General features: G+C 41.2%; 1 protein-coding gene across 1 annotated transcript in view; it reads left to right on the forward strand.

The window, feature by feature from the left end:
- Positions 1-19,777, forward strand: part of LOC121850050 (slit homolog 2 protein-like) — a 47,840-nt gene that overhangs the window by 21,816 nt on the left and 6,247 nt on the right. The window contains exon 3 of the mRNA XM_042340065.1: positions 1,854-1,925. Coding sequence (XP_042195999.1) covers positions 1,854-1,925 — 72 coding nt within the window. The remainder of the gene's footprint in view (positions 1-1,853; positions 1,926-19,777) is intronic.

Here is a 19,777-nt window from a genome sequence, read left to right on the forward strand (position 1 = left end):
GTGACTACCATTTGTGGTTTGCAGTGCATAAAATTGTGTTAGCAAACCTCCTGACAGATGATGTAATCGCCCACTGATGTCATCCTGTGTAAAGCTGTCTAAAGTGGACTTCCACCACACCTTTGAGCCTTCCTGTGGATGATGCCAATTACTCACAATTGCCATGGAAATAGGTTCTCCATCAAGCTAATATTCAAAGATTTCAATGGCTTGTACCAAGACCACTGAGGATTACTGATAACATAACCTGCATTGGTCAGGGTAATACTAACATTGTTTTCAGCAGTGAAGTAAATGGAGAGTCCTCTGTGCTCAAACACTTTTTTTTAAGTGAGACCACCTCAAGGGATGTTCCAAACTCCTTTCAATACAATATAATTTACTCCACACACCAACCCAACAACTTTCACTATCTACAACAGCTTGCATTTGTATGCTCCCTTCACGTGGGGTAGCGTCCGGAGCACTTTCTACAATACCTTTCACATGGGATGACTTGAAGCACTTGACAAAGGATGAAAGTCATTGGGAAGGGTGGGAGGAAGGGGTGGTTTGAGGATGTTAACCTAAGACACAAAGAGATGGGTTTCTTGAAGGCAGGGAGAGAAGGTGTAAAGCAAATGGATTCAAGATGTCCACGCAATAGCTTAAAGCAATGACACATTGGAGACCTAGTGTGAGATCAGAATCAAAAGCTTACTATGAGGTTTGTTCAATATAGCTGTTGGGATATCCAAAATCTTATACAGATAGGATTTGGCTGTGATGCCTTTTGGGACTAAGTGGTACATTTGCTTAGAACACTAACTTTGGCTTCTGGGCCTTGGACTGAAATCTAAAGTAGGCTACTGGGATGAAAGTCTTCTGTCTGCTGACTATAAGGTTGTGTGTGAAATGAATTGGGGACAGCCGCACCATTTTTTACTGGATGTGAGCTCACGTCCAAGCAATGCCCATAATTCAGCACTGATGGCACTAAATCTCAGTCTCAGTCTAGGTTGGAAAGGTCACAAGGATGTCTGGTATAGTTTGCATTAATGCACATTCCTGGGAGCTTTATTCTCCATCCAACTACATCAGCTTAATGCTGACACTTGGTACCAAAATTGAAAAATATTTCATTCATTGATAGCAAAAAAAAACCTGCAAGCACAATTTGTCGCAAAAATCCAAACCCATGTTGCACACTGAAAAGTCCTGTACCAATGGACATGCCTGCTTGCTAATCAGCGATTCTTGTTGGAACATAAACAAATATTTACGTGATTATGAGTTGGCCACAACCTTCAGTACTTGTCTACAAAAAATACAGTCACTGCACTTTAGTGCATATGAAGCACTATGAGACATTCTGTTCGGGGAACAATGCTGTGTGTATTTGGCTGCCATGTGTCGCCCACAAAATACGCAGCCAATTAAGTTTACAGTATATTCTGTGAAATGCTTTGAGATGTCTTAACGATGTGATATGGTACTATACAAAATGCAAGGATTATTAATAGCCATGATTTCTGAGTGTCAATGAAAAAATTTTTGCGATGATTAAAAATTAATTATTCCTAAAATTTCGGTGGGATTATATTTCTATCATGGACATTCCCAATTGTAGCATTGACTGATGGTAGACATGGTAACTGGTCAGACTATTGTAAGTAATGTTGACAATGGCACTGCCCCCCCTACACCCACCACCACCATCCTACTGGGTTACCATAAACTATTGATGAGCATCAATCGGGTTTGAAAAAAGTGGTTGATTAGTGAATCCACTGTTGGGGGCAACATCGGATAAAACAAGGAACTCCCCTCTCCCTCAATCTGAAGTGATCACAAGTATGTTTTCTCTCTTGCAGGCACCTGGAGGAGAATCAGATCACTGCAATTGAACGAGGAGCCTTTCAGGATCTGAAACAACTGGAAAGACTGTGAGTATCTCGCTTAGCATATCCGGCTTGTGATTCTTTTTGTGATTGTTTGTGATTCTTTTTGACAACCCGTCTCTTATCATTCCTCTGCTTTTTGGTGTATCAATCTTTTCACGTCTTTGGTTGATGTGGAAAGAGGCTGTTTGTGGTTATTGCAAGAGATGAGAAGCTGAAATTAGGCTAGGGAATTAGGAGCTGCAGAGTTTGACAAAGTATCTTTCAATCTGTGTTCTCTTCAGATGTCTGTCTGAATGCAATTCTTCCTAACTGGTAAATCCTACACCAGACTCATCCTCCCTGATTATTTGAGTTCTCATTTTGTTTTTTCCTGGAGAGTTGCTGCTTTGTTTTCTGACATGTATAACCTGTATAACCTCTGTCCTATACATCTCAAACTCTCTGGGGCATTACCCTGCATGAGGGGCGTTATATAAATGCAAGTTGTTGTTATCTAATGCACAAGCAGACAATTACCGAGACCTTCCCCTGACCTCTTCATTGGTGATCTTGCATTTCCAGTGACGTATGCCATGAAATATATCTAGTAACAATATTATGGGGGGCAATATCATCTTCAAGTGAAATATCAGCTGCATTAACCTGTGCTATATTGGTTGATATATATGTTACAGTAAAGTTGTGAATCCAAGGATTATACAAAATCACTGAAATTTTCAGTAAAATTGTGAAACCAAGAAATCGCTGAAATTAGGAGTCGGGATTTTGTGAAAAAGTGATCATTTCATCATATTGATAACCTTGCCTTGACACTTGTAGGCAGTATCAACAAATAATTAACATATTATGAAAATTAATATTTTATTTACCATAAAATTCATGCAGCATTTCATTCACTGATGGGTCAAATGTTCATTTGTTAACACAAGTGAGGCTTCCAGGACAACCAGGAATTATGTTTTAGCTTTGCTTTGAAGCATTTGCATATTTTAGTCTGATAATAATAATAATCCTTGCATTTGATATAGCAACTTTTCACGTCTTCTCGACGTCTCAAAGCTCTTCACAGAATATGCTGTAAAGTGAATTGACTAAGATTTCTTTTGACCACAGTTACACTTCATAAAGCCTTGACCACCACAAACAGACTGTGCAATGACAGCTTCACGGAGTGACACTGACTTCTCCTGGTTGATGCAGGAGACTTGAAAAATTCTAGCGTTTTGTTGGGACGTTGAGTATTTGCATTTTAGCACTTTAATCGTGTGATCACACCTCTCGTGACCAGTGGCGATATGTGCATGTTTGATTACGTCAAACTTTGGCTCAATGGTGACATGGTATAGAGGGGCTTCCTCAGGGTTGATCCGCCTCTTGATCAGCTTCTCCTGTAGAAATAGCCTCTCAGCTCAGGGTTATCTTCCTTCTCTTTGATGCGCTTGCCATTCTTTGGAATGACATTGGTTCCCAATTTACAACCCAAATCATCACTGAGCTAAAACAGGTGTGGCCAAACCTCATTTTAATTCATGGCAAATATCTGATATTGATTTGTTGATAATGCAAACGAGTGTCAAGGCAAGGTTATCAATATGATAACATGATCACTTTTTTAGGGAATCCCTGACTCCTAATTTCAGTGATTTTCATGGTTTGACAATTTTACTGAAATTTTTAGTGGAACTTGGTCCTTAAAGCCACAAAGTGTGGAGTCCTGTAGCTCAGTGGTTAGAGCACTCGCCTTGCAAGCGAAACACCTGGTTCAATTCCAGGCAGGGCGAAACCTTGGGCAAGTTTCCTTACTTCACACGCCTAATAATAATCTCTCCAAAAAAACAAAACAATAATAAATTGGTTATTTTCAATCTATGTTTGTGGGACATTGCTGTGTGCAATTGGCTGCCGCGTTCGCCCACAAATATACAGTCAATTCACTTTACAGTATAGTCTGTGAAGCGCTTTGGGATGTCTAGAAGAGGTGAAAAGCGCTATATCAAATGCAACGATTATTATTATTATTAAAGAGCTACCATGGTTACAAATTCTTAGGACTGGTGCTGTGTCTTTGTCTTTCTTTGTTGCCTGTCACAACAACGGGTGTTGAACACTAGAGTGAAAATGAGAGGCACATCACTAAGTTGTCAGATGAAACTGCTTTGTCCTCACTACATGGGATTGGGCCACTGATACTTGATTTTGATACTTTTGCTCAGATTATTAAAAACCAGTGGCCTGATTGGCAAAAGAATACTAATTAATGGTTTAAAAAAAAGGGCGATCCTACAACTTAATAATAATAATCCTTGCATTTAATATAGCATCTTATTACATCTTCGAGACATCTCAAAGCGCTTCATAGGATACACTAAAGTGTAGTGACTGTATATTTTGTGGGTGAAATAGTGGTGACACCAACTCCAGGCTCCTTTAAAGTGCTTGGCTGCACCTTGTCCTTCAATCTATATCTCTATGCAAGCATCTAACCAGCTAGAATGGCCATTACAATTAGTGAAGTTAGTCAGGCATGACTCGTATGCGTCTCCATGCTAACTGATGTATGCCTATTGTCAAATGCGTAGGGTATGTACCTGTACTACAGGCAATATTATTCGTGAGAAGGATAAGTTATTTTGGCAATGGGTGAAACCACCACTCAGGTTACCATTTTTGACGGATTACTACAACAACAACAACGTGCACTTATATAGCGTCCTCCACACAGGGTAGCATCTCAGAGCGCTTACAGCACAAGACCGTGAAGATGATGTACATTCACAGAGGGAGGATAGGTTGGTAAGAGTACCACAAATGGACAAGAATCCACACATTGTTTTCCTGTGAAGAGAGCATCTGAGCTCCATAGGGTAAAGACGCATTAAGCGTTGCAGCAATGCTTTCAGAGGTTTCTACAGAGCTGTGCCACTGAATCACTTTAGTAACTCCCTTTTCTGAAGGGGTTCTCAACCTCACAATGTATACTTATTGTATTTAGTGCGTACAGTTTTTAATTTGCATCCATTTGACTGTAGAAGCTGATAGCAATGTGTATGCTTGATTAATTCAAGAATATGTTCCTTTGTTTTTGCCAGACTGAACAAGCGTCATTGCTGGTACATTTCCTGTCTGTCTGAGGAACACGCAGAGCAAAGAACAAATAGGGTATAATAGGCAGGTGGCAGCAAGTTATGAGATATTAATTTAATATGACTGATTGAATCATCACAGTAAACTCAGTGCTAGACAGTGGTTACTCATTGTAATACACAGTCTGTTGTCTGATTATTGAATTAATTTGTTTGATATTGTACTTTTTTTCCATTGCTTGCTTCACTGTTCAGCAGTGAGTGCACAAGATCCTAAGAAAGGCATTAGTGAAAGGGTGATAAGTATATGGGGAAAAAATCCATTTGGGTCTATCTAGATTCATTCTGTTTGTGTAGCATTTGGCAAATTATTAAACACAGCCTTAATTTTCCAGCTTTTTTTTTCAAGTTTCTTTTAAGACCTACAGAAAACTGACTTCAAAGTTAAGAACAAATTCACAATTATCCAAATTCTGGATAATCTGAAATCCCAAATAAATGGAATAAATCCCCACCCAGTTGGAATTTCTCCCCAGTAGATTGAGACACTTAAGTTGTTTACATCATCCGTTGACAAGCCCTTGGGGTACAGTAAACTCCTGATAACTCAACCCTGGCTTAACTTGTCACTAACAATTAAGTCATCGCGCTGTCAATATCCCGGCCACATTTATTTATGTATTTATATAGATATGCCTAACCTTTCCACTCCGTTTAACTCGTCACTGAGCTCGTTTCCCTTGGAATGACAAGTTATCAGGAGTTTACTGTACATAGAGGAGATGGAGCTTTACATGGTAAACAGCCAAACCTGGGAAAGGTCTACACATTTGCATAAGCAAAGTACATGCTGCCTTGATGCTAGAAATTCACTAACATAATTTCCCTTGGTAGCTTTTTGAAATGAATCCTTTGCCTTTATCCCTGCTTTACATGTGTTGATGTTTTATATTCCTCTGCAAAAATATTCAGCATAAAGAGCGAGAAATATGCACAGTCTCCTATTTGCTACATTTTTAAGGCGAGAGTTTGTGTGAGGAAAGAATCTTGATCTCATTACACTTCTTTATGGGAGGGAGGGAGGGAAGGAGGGAGAGAAAGGAAGAGTTTGATTCAAGTTCAAACAGCATACTTTAATTTGCCCATTAAATTTTAATTAATTCCATAAGTTTACATAACACACATGTATAGTTTGTACATATTTTAAGTAGGACACTCGTGAAACAAACTCAACATTGTTTTTCAGAGTCAAACTCCTTGACTTTAAATAAGATTCACCGTAAAAAGTGTATTTTTTTAAAAAAGCAGTGCTCCCCAATTTATTTTACCTATTAATAAATCTAATAAAACCACAAAAGCTGATCACCAAAGAGACAGTAATGGAAATCGGTTGATGGTTTTATGGTAATTACAATGTGGAGAACCCTGGTTTGCAGCCAATGTGCAAACTAGCAGAATGCAGAGCGCCACGTAAGCTGTTGTGAATATGTTCACTGAGCTATGAGCAGCCCACTCATCATGTCTCTTGGACCATGTTCCGCAGATCACTGTGAACTGGACTGTCACGCACATATACGTTAACATACTGTGAACAGGACTGTGTATATCATACACAAACATACTTCTCATTCAGCTGTGTGTGTGTGTGTTCTTGTGTGTGTCTCTGTGTGTGTGTGTGTGTGTGCGCGCACCTGTGCGTGTGGAGTCCTGTAGCTCAGTGGTTAGAGCACTCGCTTTGCAAGTGAGAGACCTGAGTTCAATTCCAGGCAGGGGGCGAAACCTTGGGCAAGTTTCCTTACTCCACACAGAGCCTAATAATAATCCCTCCAAAAAACCAAAAACAATAATAAATTGGTCATTTTCAATCTACGACTGTTTGTGGGACATTGCTGTGCGCAATTGGCTGCCGCGTTCGCCCACAAATATACAGTCAATTCACTTTACAGTGTGTAGCACTTTGGGACGTCCTCCCGACGTGAAAAGCGCTATATCAAATGCAAGGATTATTATTATTATTATTTGTTTCTGTGTATATGTGCCCATGTATATGTATATGTGTGTTCCTCATGTGTATGTGTGTGTATTTTCCTGTGTGTATGCTTGTGTCCCTGTATTTGTGTATGTGTAAGATTGTGTGTATGTTTGGGTCTCAATGTGTGCGAGTATGTATGTGTTTGTGCACATACTCATTTTTTATTTTGGTTTCAATCTCACAGTTTTGCACTCCACTCCAGAACCTATTCATCCCCGTTGATACAAGAAGCACTTTAATTTCTATGAGAGTGTGAGTGTTGCAGAACTGTCAGTGCTGAGCCTCTGGAATGCTTATAAGGAGCCGATCAGGGTAGTAAACACGCCCGGCTATTTAAAGCTTAAATTAGTCATGCCCTGTTGTGGCAAGGGATGGAATTTTCTGCACATTGTTTACAGTTATCAAATGCTAAATCATTTTTTAAAGAGATACCATTGTAACCAAAAAATCCAACCTTGGCTGAGAAATTAAGTTATCAAAAATTAAGTCTCTTTGAAAAAACGCTTTCAAGAAGCTAAATCTATTTCTCCCACAAAATGTACACATTCACACATGTGTCCTGAGAAACGTTTTTGAGATATCTTGACAATGTGATAAGGCATGATATCAAATGCAAGATTGATCCTCAAAATAGCCAGACCTTGGAAAAAAATTCTATTTTTAAAATATGAACTTCAATCCATTTCATGAGATAGCGTTTTGACCTGGAAATCCCATATTTGATCACTGGTCTACTCTACCGAAGGCAACAGAATTAACATCAAGTGTCCATAATGGGCAAAGGAAAAATTCTGCTAAGGTTCATGCTCCTGATCACTATTGGTACTGAATGATTTGTGTGGGTGTGTTTGTGTCACTGGAATTTTTGGAAGGGACTGGGTTGAGATTCCATTTGTCACTAAAGTTTCTGGATGTACATAGGAACAGGAGTAGGCTATTGAGCCCTTCAAGCCTGTTCCGCCATTCTGTTAGATCATGGCTGATCAGTACCTCAACCTCAATTACCTGCCTTTGCCCCATATTCCCTGATAACCTTACCTAACAAAAATCTATAAATTTCAGTCTTGAAAATTTGAATGGATGCAGCATCCGCAGATGTACTTATGATAGAGAATTTATTATGGGCCACAATTTCACTGTTCAGCAGATATTTGTGCCCCTTTCCAGGGCAGGATGCAATGGTTTGTATGAATCACAGCTAATTCTGATCTCAGATCAGTTAATGTTTCTGTTTGCAGTTCTCCGATCTTTCATCCTCTCTTGATCTGTCATGTTTTCCTGCAATATCAGTGGGAAAGGGGGGATTTTCTCAATATAAACGTGAAACAACAAGAGAATGACAGCAGTCAGCATGTGATGGACACCACCTCAGTTCACGTATCATGAAAGGTTACATGAGAGAGATACTGGAGGGTGTCTGGCACACTACAGAAGAGGGATGTGGATGACAAATATCTTTCAGCCAATTTTAATATCCTTCTTGCTGTAGGTCAACCTTACTGTTGTCCCAATGCAGAATCCAGCTGTTTGCAAACTCTTTCCATTGTGGCATCAAGTTATTTCTTAGATTGGAAAAAATGCTGGGAAGTGAGAGGGGAAAGAATGTAATGTCAGGAAAGCTATGATGATCTTTGGATGTCTGATCACACATTTCTATTAGCAACCAGGACAAGAGCACAGTCTGAGCCATGGGCTGTCACCCATGGCATCCCACAGTTGCCCATTTGAGTGCCACTTTCTTTAGACATTAGAATGTCTCCACCAGTGGTCATGATGGAACTCTTGGCATTCCATTGGAGAAGGGCATGTTGATCAAGAACCATTTCCTCAATGAGGAAAACAGGTGAAGAAATAAAAAATGAAGCATTGCCAGGAATTCTATGACATCTAGTGTGATGCTGGGGACCTTCAGGGGATCTTCAGTTAATGGTCAATGTGGTTGAGAGGATCCTGATGAGTTCTGAAAAGCTGTATACATAATTATAGGCTTGAGTCCATGACCCAATAGAGAGATGGTATTTAATTTAGATGGTAGAATTGGCAGGATGGCTGGGAACCATTTTCAAATGTCTTGTGATTTGATTACACCACAGAAAAAGATAAGTATGGGAAGAATTCTGGTTTCTGTACATGAGGCGGGTTGTGCAACACTCAGCAAAACATTTGTTGGGAGAACGCAAAAGAAACCTAAGTGCTATTGTAGCAAAACTATTGGCACTTGTATTGATGGCTGGAGAGCAGGGCTCTCTGAACTGCAGCTGGAATTTTGGGAGAGCATAAGGCCTTTTTTTTTCTTCCCAGTTATGAAATTGTGTGGCTGTAATCCTGGGCAATCTTGGGAGAGAGCTGCGGGATAAGGTCTTGGTTTGAGTTACTGTGTGAACTTAGTGAGTGGGGAGAAGGGAGAATTAACTGGAATAAGAAGTTAAGCTGGGACTCTGGCTGTGTGTTCCCGCACTGCTGTGCATAAATTGACTGCCACGTTCACCTACAAGTATAGAGAACCTACACTTTATAATATGCCCTGTGAAGCCCTTTGAGACATTTTGATAACATGATACACACTATATCAGTACAGAGATGTTCTTCTTATTATAAATCTTTCACAGTTTCTATGCACTGTTCATTTAGGCATTAACACAAAGTTGTTATTTATTCTCCAGGTCATGGAAGACTTATTTGTTTTGAGTCAGTGCAACCTATTCTATTTTTCTAATACTTTCAGCAAGCACTCTGATCACTGGTTGGATGTATCTGCAGTTACAGATGTCTCTTACTAAGCCACTTAATGACAAAAGTCCTTGTAAATCAGCAATAACAACTTGCAGTTAGGTAGTTCTCTTCATGTAGGTTAACGTCTTAGAGCGTTTCACTAAGACAGGGTTAATCGCCAACAACAACAAGATTCCATTTATAGAGCGCCTTTCACGTCGGGAGCCAGGGAGAAGGGGGAGGTGATCAGAGGCATGGTGGAAAAGGTAGGTTTTTAAACGGATTTCAAAACCGTTAGAGAGAGGGCGAGACAAGAGGGATAGAGGGCGGGAGTTCCAGAGGTTAAGAGCATAGTAGTTGAATGCTCAGCCACTGATGTCAATGTGGAGATGACAGGGGATGTGCAGCAGACCTGAGTGAGCGGAGGGACGAGCAGAGAAGTGAGATGGGGATGATCACAGAGGTAGGGAGGTGCTTGGACATGAAGGAACTTATAGGTGAGGACATTGAAGTCAGTGGAGCCTGGCGAGGACAGGGGTAATGAGCACCAGGTACGTATCAGGGTTGAGAAGTTGATCTTTGATTCCTAAACAACAACAACAACAACAACAACAAGATTCCATTTATAGAGCGCCTTTCACGTCAGGAGGACGTCCCAAGGCGCTGCACAGTTGGGTCATGACCCGAGCAGGGGGGAAATGGTCAGGGTGAGGGGAGGGAAGGGAGGGAGAGAGGAGGGGGGAAATGGTCAGGGTGAGGGGAGGGAAGGGAGGGAGCGAGGAGGAGGAAGAGAGTCGAGAGGGGAGCTGAAGGCACGGTCAAAGAGAAAGGTTTTGAGACCGGCCTTGAAGGAGGAAAGGGAGGAAGCAAGGCGAAGGCACTGGGGGATGGAGTTCCAGAGCCTCGGGGCTGAGAGGCTGAAGGCCCGACCACCGATAGTAGGGCGGTTGGGGCGGGGGACGTGGAGCAGACCGGAGCCAGAGGAACGGAGGGTACGGGCAGGTAGGTAGGGGGATAGTAGGTTGGAGAGGTAGGAGGGAGCAAGGCCGTGAATGGCCTTGTAGGTGAGGATGAGGATCTTGAAATCAATCCTCTGGGGGATGGGGAGCCAGTGGAGGCGAGCGAGGGTGGGAGTGATGTGGTCCCGAAGCCTGGTGCGGGACAGTACACGAGCTGCAGAGTTCTGAATGACCTGCAGCTTGTGGAGGGAGGTGCCGGGAAGGCCGGAAAGGAGAGAGTTCCCATAGTCCAGCCTTGAGGTGACAAAGGCGTGAACCAGGGTTTCAGCGGCGTGAGGGGTGAGGTAGTGCCGTAGTCTGGCGATATTCCGGAGGTGATGGAAGGCGGTGCCAGTTGTGGTGCGGATGTGAGGGAGAAAGGACAGCTCAGGGTCGAACAAAACACCGAGGTTCCTGACTGGCTTTGAGAGGTGGAGAGTGCAGCCTTGGATGCTGATGGTGTCAGCGCCTGAGGTGCAGAGGCGCTGACGTGAGCCAATCAGGAGGGCCTCGGTTTTTCGCACGTTGAGCTGAAGAAAGTTGTCTCTCGTCCAGGACTCGATACCTCGATATTTTTTTAAACCTCTTTAAAAAAGTGCTTGAATTAAATTGAACACCCTGTCATTACCTGTATCTTTTTACAGGGAGATAAGATGCTCTCTGCAATGTAATGTTTCCTCCCAAACTGTGCCAGGCAGTGGCATTGCCATATTCGGTAACCTTAGTACGTGGGTGGTGATGGGGGAGGGGGGAATCTTAGGGAGAAGCTGATATCCTATTGGTACAATGATCCTACAATACCATGACTCTCAATCCAATTAGTTTGGAAACTTTCAGATAAAGGGGCGGGAAATCCACTGCACCAAGGTGTTCATTAAACTCAGACAACACAGAATCTGACACAATCCAAATCGCAGGGTCATCTGACTTGAATGAGTGATGAGCCGAAAATGCTTTTGTCTTTTAGGACTATTCCTTGCTAAGGGTAACTCCCTTCGTTCCCATCCATGGTTGCTCTCATTGTAAATTCCCTCTGTGGCCAGTAGATTAATATACTTAGTGCCAGCGCTTTGGGAATGTGCACTAATGAAAGCGTGTCCAACCACATTACCCTACTGTGTCTGTGTCTAATCGTGCCTGTCCGTACCTTTCCTTTAATCAGCCGCCTAGTCATTCCTCTGCAGTTTGTTGTAGTGCAGCGGAACCAAACATCCTGCTTATAATATGGATCAATGGGGCATGCCGCTGATCTCCCCCTCATAGTCCTGCTAACTCGGGACATGCCGGAAATCTATAGGCTCTTCCAAAGGGGATTTGTGGATTCCTGTGGCTTAGTGGTTGGAGCACTCGCCTCTCAAGCGAGAGGACCTGGGTTCGATTCCCGGCAAGGCGAAATGTTGGGCACATTTTCTTACTCCACATGCCTCTGTTTACCTAGCATGAAGTAATAATAAATAATAATAATCCTTGCATTTGATAAAGCGCTTTTCACGTCGGGAGGACGTCCCAAAGCGCTTCACAGAACACACTGTAAAGTGAATTGACTGTATATTTGTGGGCGAACGCGGCAGCCAATTGCGCACAGCAATGTCCCACAAACAGTCAGAGATTGAAAATGACCAATTTATTATTGTTTTGGGTTTTGGAGGGATTATATAGTAGGAACACAGTTGTTAGTCGCTTTTTCTGTGGTAATAATTCTTTCAAAATAAATGAAAATAATTTGGTCACTCAATCCATTACTGTTTGCGGGACACTGCTGTGTGGTTTCACCCACAAAATATAGTCAATTCACTTTACAGTATATTCTGTGAAGCGTTTTGAGTCACCTCAAGGACATGTTAAGGCCTATATCAAGTGCAAGAATTATTATTATTTGATTTTTAGTGAGCTGGCATAGTGGACCAATTCCTGTGCTGGAAAATTCTGAATTCTGCCATTTTAGATCATATCACACCACTGTCTCTTATGATAGCTTTGTAATTAAAGTCTCAGTGCAAGCCAGTATATATATATATATATATAGTCAGTACAAGGGAAACATCTTAATGAAGACCCTGTCAGGGAAGGAAGGAGTCCTTTTTTTGACTGGTTGTTTTGTGCTGTGCAAATAATGAATAAAATTCCACATTCTGTGGATTGTTAGAAAGCAGGTTTCATCACACTCCCCCCTCCCACCAGAGTCCTGTGACATGTAACTCTCGACTGTGTGACAGGGAGATGCAGACCCTGTGCTACCTTGCAAAAGCATTCTGGTGTCGGTTGGTCGATCAGTCGGCATCATCCTAGCATTTGATTTCACGTTGCTGATGCATCTCAAAACACATCACAGGGGTTTACTATCAAAATATAGTATTCTGTGTATTTGTATGCCAACAATTTGCGCATAGCACTGTCCCACACACAGCCATGAAGTGATTGACCAATATGAAGAGGAGATTGTTAGCCAGGACAGCAGGAGAAACTCCCTGTTACTGTTCAGTCCCTGATTTCTCAGTACAAGGGTGGAACAAATGTTTGCCAAGTGTTAGCAACTGACCTTGACCCCAATCTCAGAAACATGCCCCCTGTGATGAGGTTTACATTTCCCATACTATCCCATCCTGTGACCTGTCAGAAAGAGATTGACAATTTTGCTCAAACTATGGACAGTTTTCTCCTTTGGGTCTCACTGACCATGAGTAGGTTTAAGACTGGTGAAGCTTAGTTCAGTTGTAGGAGAGTGCGGCAGCCTGTATCCTATGAGTCTGAGCTGGAATTGAAGTCTTAAAGTTTAACTTAGTGCTTGCATATTAAGTAGCATACAAAGGCTCACTCAAAGGTATCTGTAAGTGCATGGACACATCAAACAAGAAAACAATAATAATCCTTGCACTTGATATATCGCCTCATCATGTCTTTGAGATGTCCCAAAGCAATTCACAGGAATTACTGTAAAGTGTGGTAACTATGTATTTTGTAGAACTTCGAGCGCTTGCTTAAAAGCATCAATGGAATTTGACAGGTTGCTTTGGTGTTACAACAAATAAGTGACCTTGTCGAGTGTGCTTGATAAACTATTCCATTTGATGGTTAGATTAATCCAGTTGCCTCTCACTGTCTAACTCAGTAATTCAAAGTTCATACTCTCCTTTGTTGTGTCTCTGCTGTTGTGTGTCTAGTTGCCTTGCATTGTCCAGCTCAGTAACCTCTCCAAGGTCACTGACTGTAGATCTAACATGCCCTTATTGATCAAAATAGTGATCTTATTTGTTACTGGTTCATTGACGGGTGTGACAGGGGATAAACCTGTCCCTGATTTCTACAGTTATTGGTGCTTAACACATGTGTAAAGGAGCGTGTTGGATTATTTTGTAACATGTTTAAAAAAAAGTGCCTTAATCAAGGGAGCTAACGGAGGCTGGACTCCAATCAGACCTGTTTGGAATTCCAGCCCAAAGTGCTAATTGGGCACCAGAAATGGGCTACTGAGCACGAGTATAAAGATGGGAGCTTGCGAGAAGTACAGAGACTGGAGAAGATGGATATCAAAATATCCAAATTAACTCTCTTTTTATAGTTTAAAACCGTTGTGCAAGTTTGTTTTCGTCACCCACAACCTCCTACGGGGTAACTATTATAAATAAGTGATAAAGAAATCTCTGTTTCTAGTGACTGGTGTCCAACAGTCTGTGTGTCCAACAGTCAGGCTCAGAAACTCCTCCACTGATGACTAACGGTGCTAATGTCTAAAGCCTCAACATTCCATCCAGTCACCCTCCCAGCCTGTCAGATCATTTTGCATTAAAATTGGAGATTGCATCAAATTTTATAAAAATTGACAAAATTCATGTGCGGAAGTTGTTTTTTTTGAAGTTCTTAAATATAAACCGGCTTCTAAAATGATACTGGATTGAAGACATTTTCTACAAATCTGCGCAGTCTTGCATTTTAAGATGAAATGATCTCACAGGCTAAGTAAAACAAGGTGAAAATCCAGACTTTATAAATCCCGTGAGATTAATCCACACTCTGAGACAAGAAAGGCACTGACTGTATAATGTAAATTGTATTGTACTATATAATGCTGACTTCTCCTCAGTCAGCTCCACTTATGGCTATTTGAAGCTCACCCCCCCCACTGCACCCCGTATCCCCATAAAAATTACCAGTGTTAGTAAAATTAAAGTCAATGTTCTCCATAATTTTTAGTGAGCCTGCTGGCGATTTATGCTGGTTGTACAGAAGACTAGGAATGCAAATGTTATTAACGCACTGCCAAACTCAAACAGCACTTGAGGACTGTGGAGGGGGAAAAAATCAGGAGTTGAGACATTTATTTTTCTTTGCAAAAATTTCCCATATCACATCGGAGGTCAAAAGTGGCTCTTTCCTCCCTTTGATCACAATGTAGAGCTTTAGCTCACTCTGTCTCTGCATCTGATGACCCTGTTTTCTTTGTATAAAGATGTTGTGTAGATTACTGCTGGTGACGTTTTAATGTTGACCCGAGACTTTGATTTATCTTTGTTACAGGGTGAGTTTGACAGTCTGGTGAGTTCTCCCCTCCCCCTTATCAAAGCCTGGTCCTAATTGATATTGGTTTGCTAACTCTGGCTTCTGAAGAAAGTTGTTTCTCTCTTTCTCCTCCTCCCCCCTCCCCTTGCCTTGATTCTTCAGATCCTGGCTTTACCTCCCCCTTGCACATTCTGTGAAATATAAACAGTTCATGCAAGCCACGTGGTGTTTAGTATAGATTTAATCATGATTATCTTGGGAGTCTGCTCGCCAACCTATTCCAACCTTCCTGCACTATTACGGCGTTGATTTGAGGAGGGTTGATTCTATCCGCCATGTCTGTTCGGCAATTGCATTAGGGCTGTCAGTGATTTTATTAGGATCTTAGTGCTTTGCAAACTTACAGGAATCTGCATGGAACCAGTGCAGAAAGCAAAACACTTTCACTGAGAGAAGAATTGCTAGTCAAACATACTTGTGGCTGGTTCTGGCATCTGTTCGTTGCTCCTTAGACTTTCTGGAGTCTGTGTGGTGCTAACAAAACCCCACACAGATGTCATGAAGAGCCACAAGTGTTTTCCTTTAGATTTGTTTTTCTCATTTTCTTCCTTGCTCCCTCTTAGATACTCTTCTGCCATTTGAATGCTCTTGCCTTCAGGTAAGGCAAGACGGGTGGACAGCACATCATATCTGAATTACGTCCACAAATGTAGAATGCACTATGCTTCGCTTCAATAGGGTGGGTACAAGAAGGGAGTTAGCTGTTGTAGGGGAAGAAATTCTACCTGGATTGGGATTTACTCAATGTAGCATTTCAGATCCTCCAAGAATTTGTCAAATCGCTGAATTGAATCTTAACTTTGTCTTCTGAAGAAAGTTGTTTCTCTCCCTCTCCTCCCCCCTCCCCTTGGCTTTCAGTAGCTCTTAAAAGAAATTTACAGAAAAAATAGCTTCAAAATTGGGATTGTAATTTTAAAAATTGCCAAATTCTAGATGTTCAGAAACACCATGTTATTAAAGTAAATTTAGTTGAATTTCTCTGTCCTGTGTTCTTTCCGTGTGCCAGAATTTCAGGCCTTGTCTGGAGAAGAGGAGTTGCAATGTGTATGATACTATATTTACATGGTATAGAGACTGTACAGTGATAAGAAAACTTTTCTAAATGCATCTCTTGCCTTGTGTGTCAGCCTGGCTTGATTATTAGCCACTTTCTATCTAGGTCAGAAAGTTGTTTTAAGACCTCTGAGATGCTATCATGCGTGAAGAGGCTATATAAATGCAAGTTGTTGTTGTTAATGTGGTTTCAAGCCTCATACCCTGGCTTTGAGCTTAAAGTCTGGGCTGACATTCCAAAGCAGTATTGGGGGAAGTGCTGCTTATCAGTGGTGCCTTTTTTGGATGTGATATTAAGCATAGGGCCCCATCTGTCCGTTCAAGTGGATATTAAGGATCCCATGACTCTATTGCAAAAGATTTTATCCTGGTGACTTGGCCAACAATCTTCCACGACAAAAGTATCCATTCAATTCATGGCTATTTTTGAGCTCTTGCTATCTGCAAAATTTGCTGCGCTTTTTTGCTATATTTGACAGGAATTTACATGTGAAAGACTGGGACACATCAATGTTTTAGGCGCTGTATCAAATGCAAGGATTGTTACTGTGATAATCAGAGTTACAGATGATGAGGTTGCAAGATAAATATTTTTTTTATACCTGCTAAGCTTCAGCTCATAGTGTTAAATAACTGAGGAAACTTAGTGCCTAATAGCTGACTTACCTGCATATGAAGGGACCAAATAGAATCCCAGGGATCTCTCAGCAGGACAGTACACTCTGGTGCATCGGTCTCAACTATCTGTAAGTTGCTGTCCTTCTCTTCAGAGAAGCAATTTCAGAAACCCCCCCACAAATCAAAGCAGTATGTAAGCACATGTATTTTTGTTGTTTAAACTGGTTTCTCATGAATTCTGTGAAAACGTTTCTCCATCAACCTCCTTGTACAGATATACAGAGTATGAATATATATCAATGTGTGGAACAAGAGAATGCTCTTCAGCCCGTCAACAACAACAGCTTGCATTTGTATAGTGTCCTTCATAGTGTCTCAGAGTGCTGAACAATGGGACACAGTAAACTCCAGATAACTCAACCCTTGCTTAACTTATCACTACCACTTAAGTCATCATGCTGTCAATATCCCAGCCTCATTTATTTATGTATTTATACACACAGTTAACTTGCCACTCCAGATAACTTGTCATTGAACTCTCTTCCTTTAGAGTGACAAGTTACCAGGAGTTCACTGTAGTTTGATGCGGGGAGAAAAGAGAGGTGACTGAAGACACGCATCAAACACATTCCTTCCACAGATCACCGTCATGGACTACACCCATCCTTTCTACCTCTTGGGGAATGTTCTGTGTAGATACTGTCTGATTCCCAAAGTTAATCAAGTAAAAACTCCAAAACATTCATCCATCCCCATCACAACATCTTCAGCTCTGCCTGGCTTCTCCCTACAGATTCATTCTCCCTCCACTCAAAACAACCCATATTTGTGTGTGTCTCTGTCTACATCTATTTCTATATTCTCCAATATTTATTCAGTTCTTTTTGGAAGGAGCTAATCGACTGAGCATCATTTGTTTGTACTGGCAGTGTACTCTACATATCTGCTGCTCTGTGGGAGGAAAAAAATCCTTCTAATCTCTATTCTCACGCATTTGTTACGGCGTATTTCTTCCATGACGACATCAATTGATTGTTAACATGACTGGGGTTTCATAAAACAAATGGGGCATGAAACATTTTCCTTTTACCAATGGTATTTTGTTATATTGGATTTCTATTGTATGCATTAAAACGTGCAAAGCAAAGAATTTCACCATATACCCAGACATGAGTGTGTTATACAATTACTGACATGGATCAGAAGAGCAGAACTGAGCACATCATGGATAATAATCCCTCCAAAACAACAAAAAAATAATAAATTGGTCATTTTCAATCTACGACTGTGGGACACTGCTGTGCGCAATTGGCTGCTGCGTTTGCCCACAAATATAGAGTCAATTCACTTTACAGTATATTCTGTGAAGCACTTTGAGACGTCTAGAAGATGTGAAAAGCGCTATATAAAATGCAAGGATTATTATTATTATATCTATATACATTATACAATGCACAAGTGGACTTGACTGAGATTACACCAGTGCATTTGACTTGTACAATATTCCAATGGAACTCAAACTATTCAGAGAATGTGGCTGCTGTAAAGGATATAAAATAACTCCCCTGTTAGCCCATAAAGCTAGAGGCTCAACCCAGATTGTTAAATCACAAGTTCAAATCTTGATTTTGTGTTAGAGTGATTTGATCACAATTACAATACTCAGCCACTAGCAGTGCAAGAGAGTTAAATTCATAATACATTTATGTGATCTGTGGAAGAAATGGGCTTGTTCGGTTTATCGACCTTCTCATTCTAGACTTGCTTATGATCTGCTCTTTTGCACTGAGCGTACACAGAGGTGCAGAATGGATAATTTATGCTGATAAAGGGAGTCAACTCTTCCTAAGGAATTGTTCTGTTTTAAAATCTTAAATTGTCAGAGTGCTCAGTATTAACCTCTTCCCCCATGTCTGCCCCAGCATAATTTTCTGTTTATCCTAGATAAACCGTTCTAACTTCCCCTTAAAAGTAAGGAAGTTTGTTTACTACATAATCCAGAGACAATGGAACTGTCATCACCTCCTCCAACTTTGGACAAACCTGGCTCAGAATCTGTGGCTTTAGTAAGATCACCTCTGACCTCTTAAACTGGCCTGTTACAGGGGTTTTGCCCAGAGATTGCTGAGCAAACCGCAGAGACAGGATTCCCGACCAGATGGTTCAAGGCATAGCAGGTCAGGAGCTGATTGGAATTCATCTGTGAAGCTGATTTTAATTGGTTTTAAAATGTGTTCAGGATGGGTGAATGGCTTTCATTATCCCACTTAGAGCGATGGAATTCATTCTGCTGGCTGTATTAAGTTTTATTTCAAACACGATCAAAGCTCCTCCTCGCACCCAAACCTGGGTTTTCCTTTTGTGTATCTCATCAAGTGCATGGATTTTAAACTCTATTTTCATCCCATTTAAATTATCCATCTCCGAATGTCCTTTTCCAGAAAAAAATGGTTACTGGGAATGGGAGACTATTTGTTATAATAATAATAATAATAATAATAATAATAATCCTTGCATTTGATATAGCGCTTTTCACGTCGGGAGGACGTCCCAAAGCGCTTCACAGAACACACTGTAAAGTGAATTGACTGTATATTTGTGGGTGAACGCGGCAGCCAATTGCGCACAGCAATGTCCCACAAACAGTCGTAGATTGAAAATGACCAATTTATTATTGTTTTTGGTTTTGGAGGGATTGTTATTAGGCTCTGTGCGGAGTAAGGAAACTTGCCCAAGGTTTCGCCCTGACCTGCCTGGAATTGAACTCAGGTCTCTCGCTTGCAAAGCGAGTGCTCTAACCACTGAGCTACAGGACTCCACAAATAGCCCTTTTTATGTTGG

This window comes from Callorhinchus milii, unplaced genomic scaffold (assembly GCF_018977255.1).
Source record: "Callorhinchus milii isolate IMCB2004 unplaced genomic scaffold, IMCB_Cmil_1.0 Scaffold13, whole genome shotgun sequence".
In the NCBI taxonomy this organism is placed as follows: domain Eukaryota; kingdom Metazoa; phylum Chordata; class Chondrichthyes; order Chimaeriformes; family Callorhinchidae; genus Callorhinchus; species Callorhinchus milii.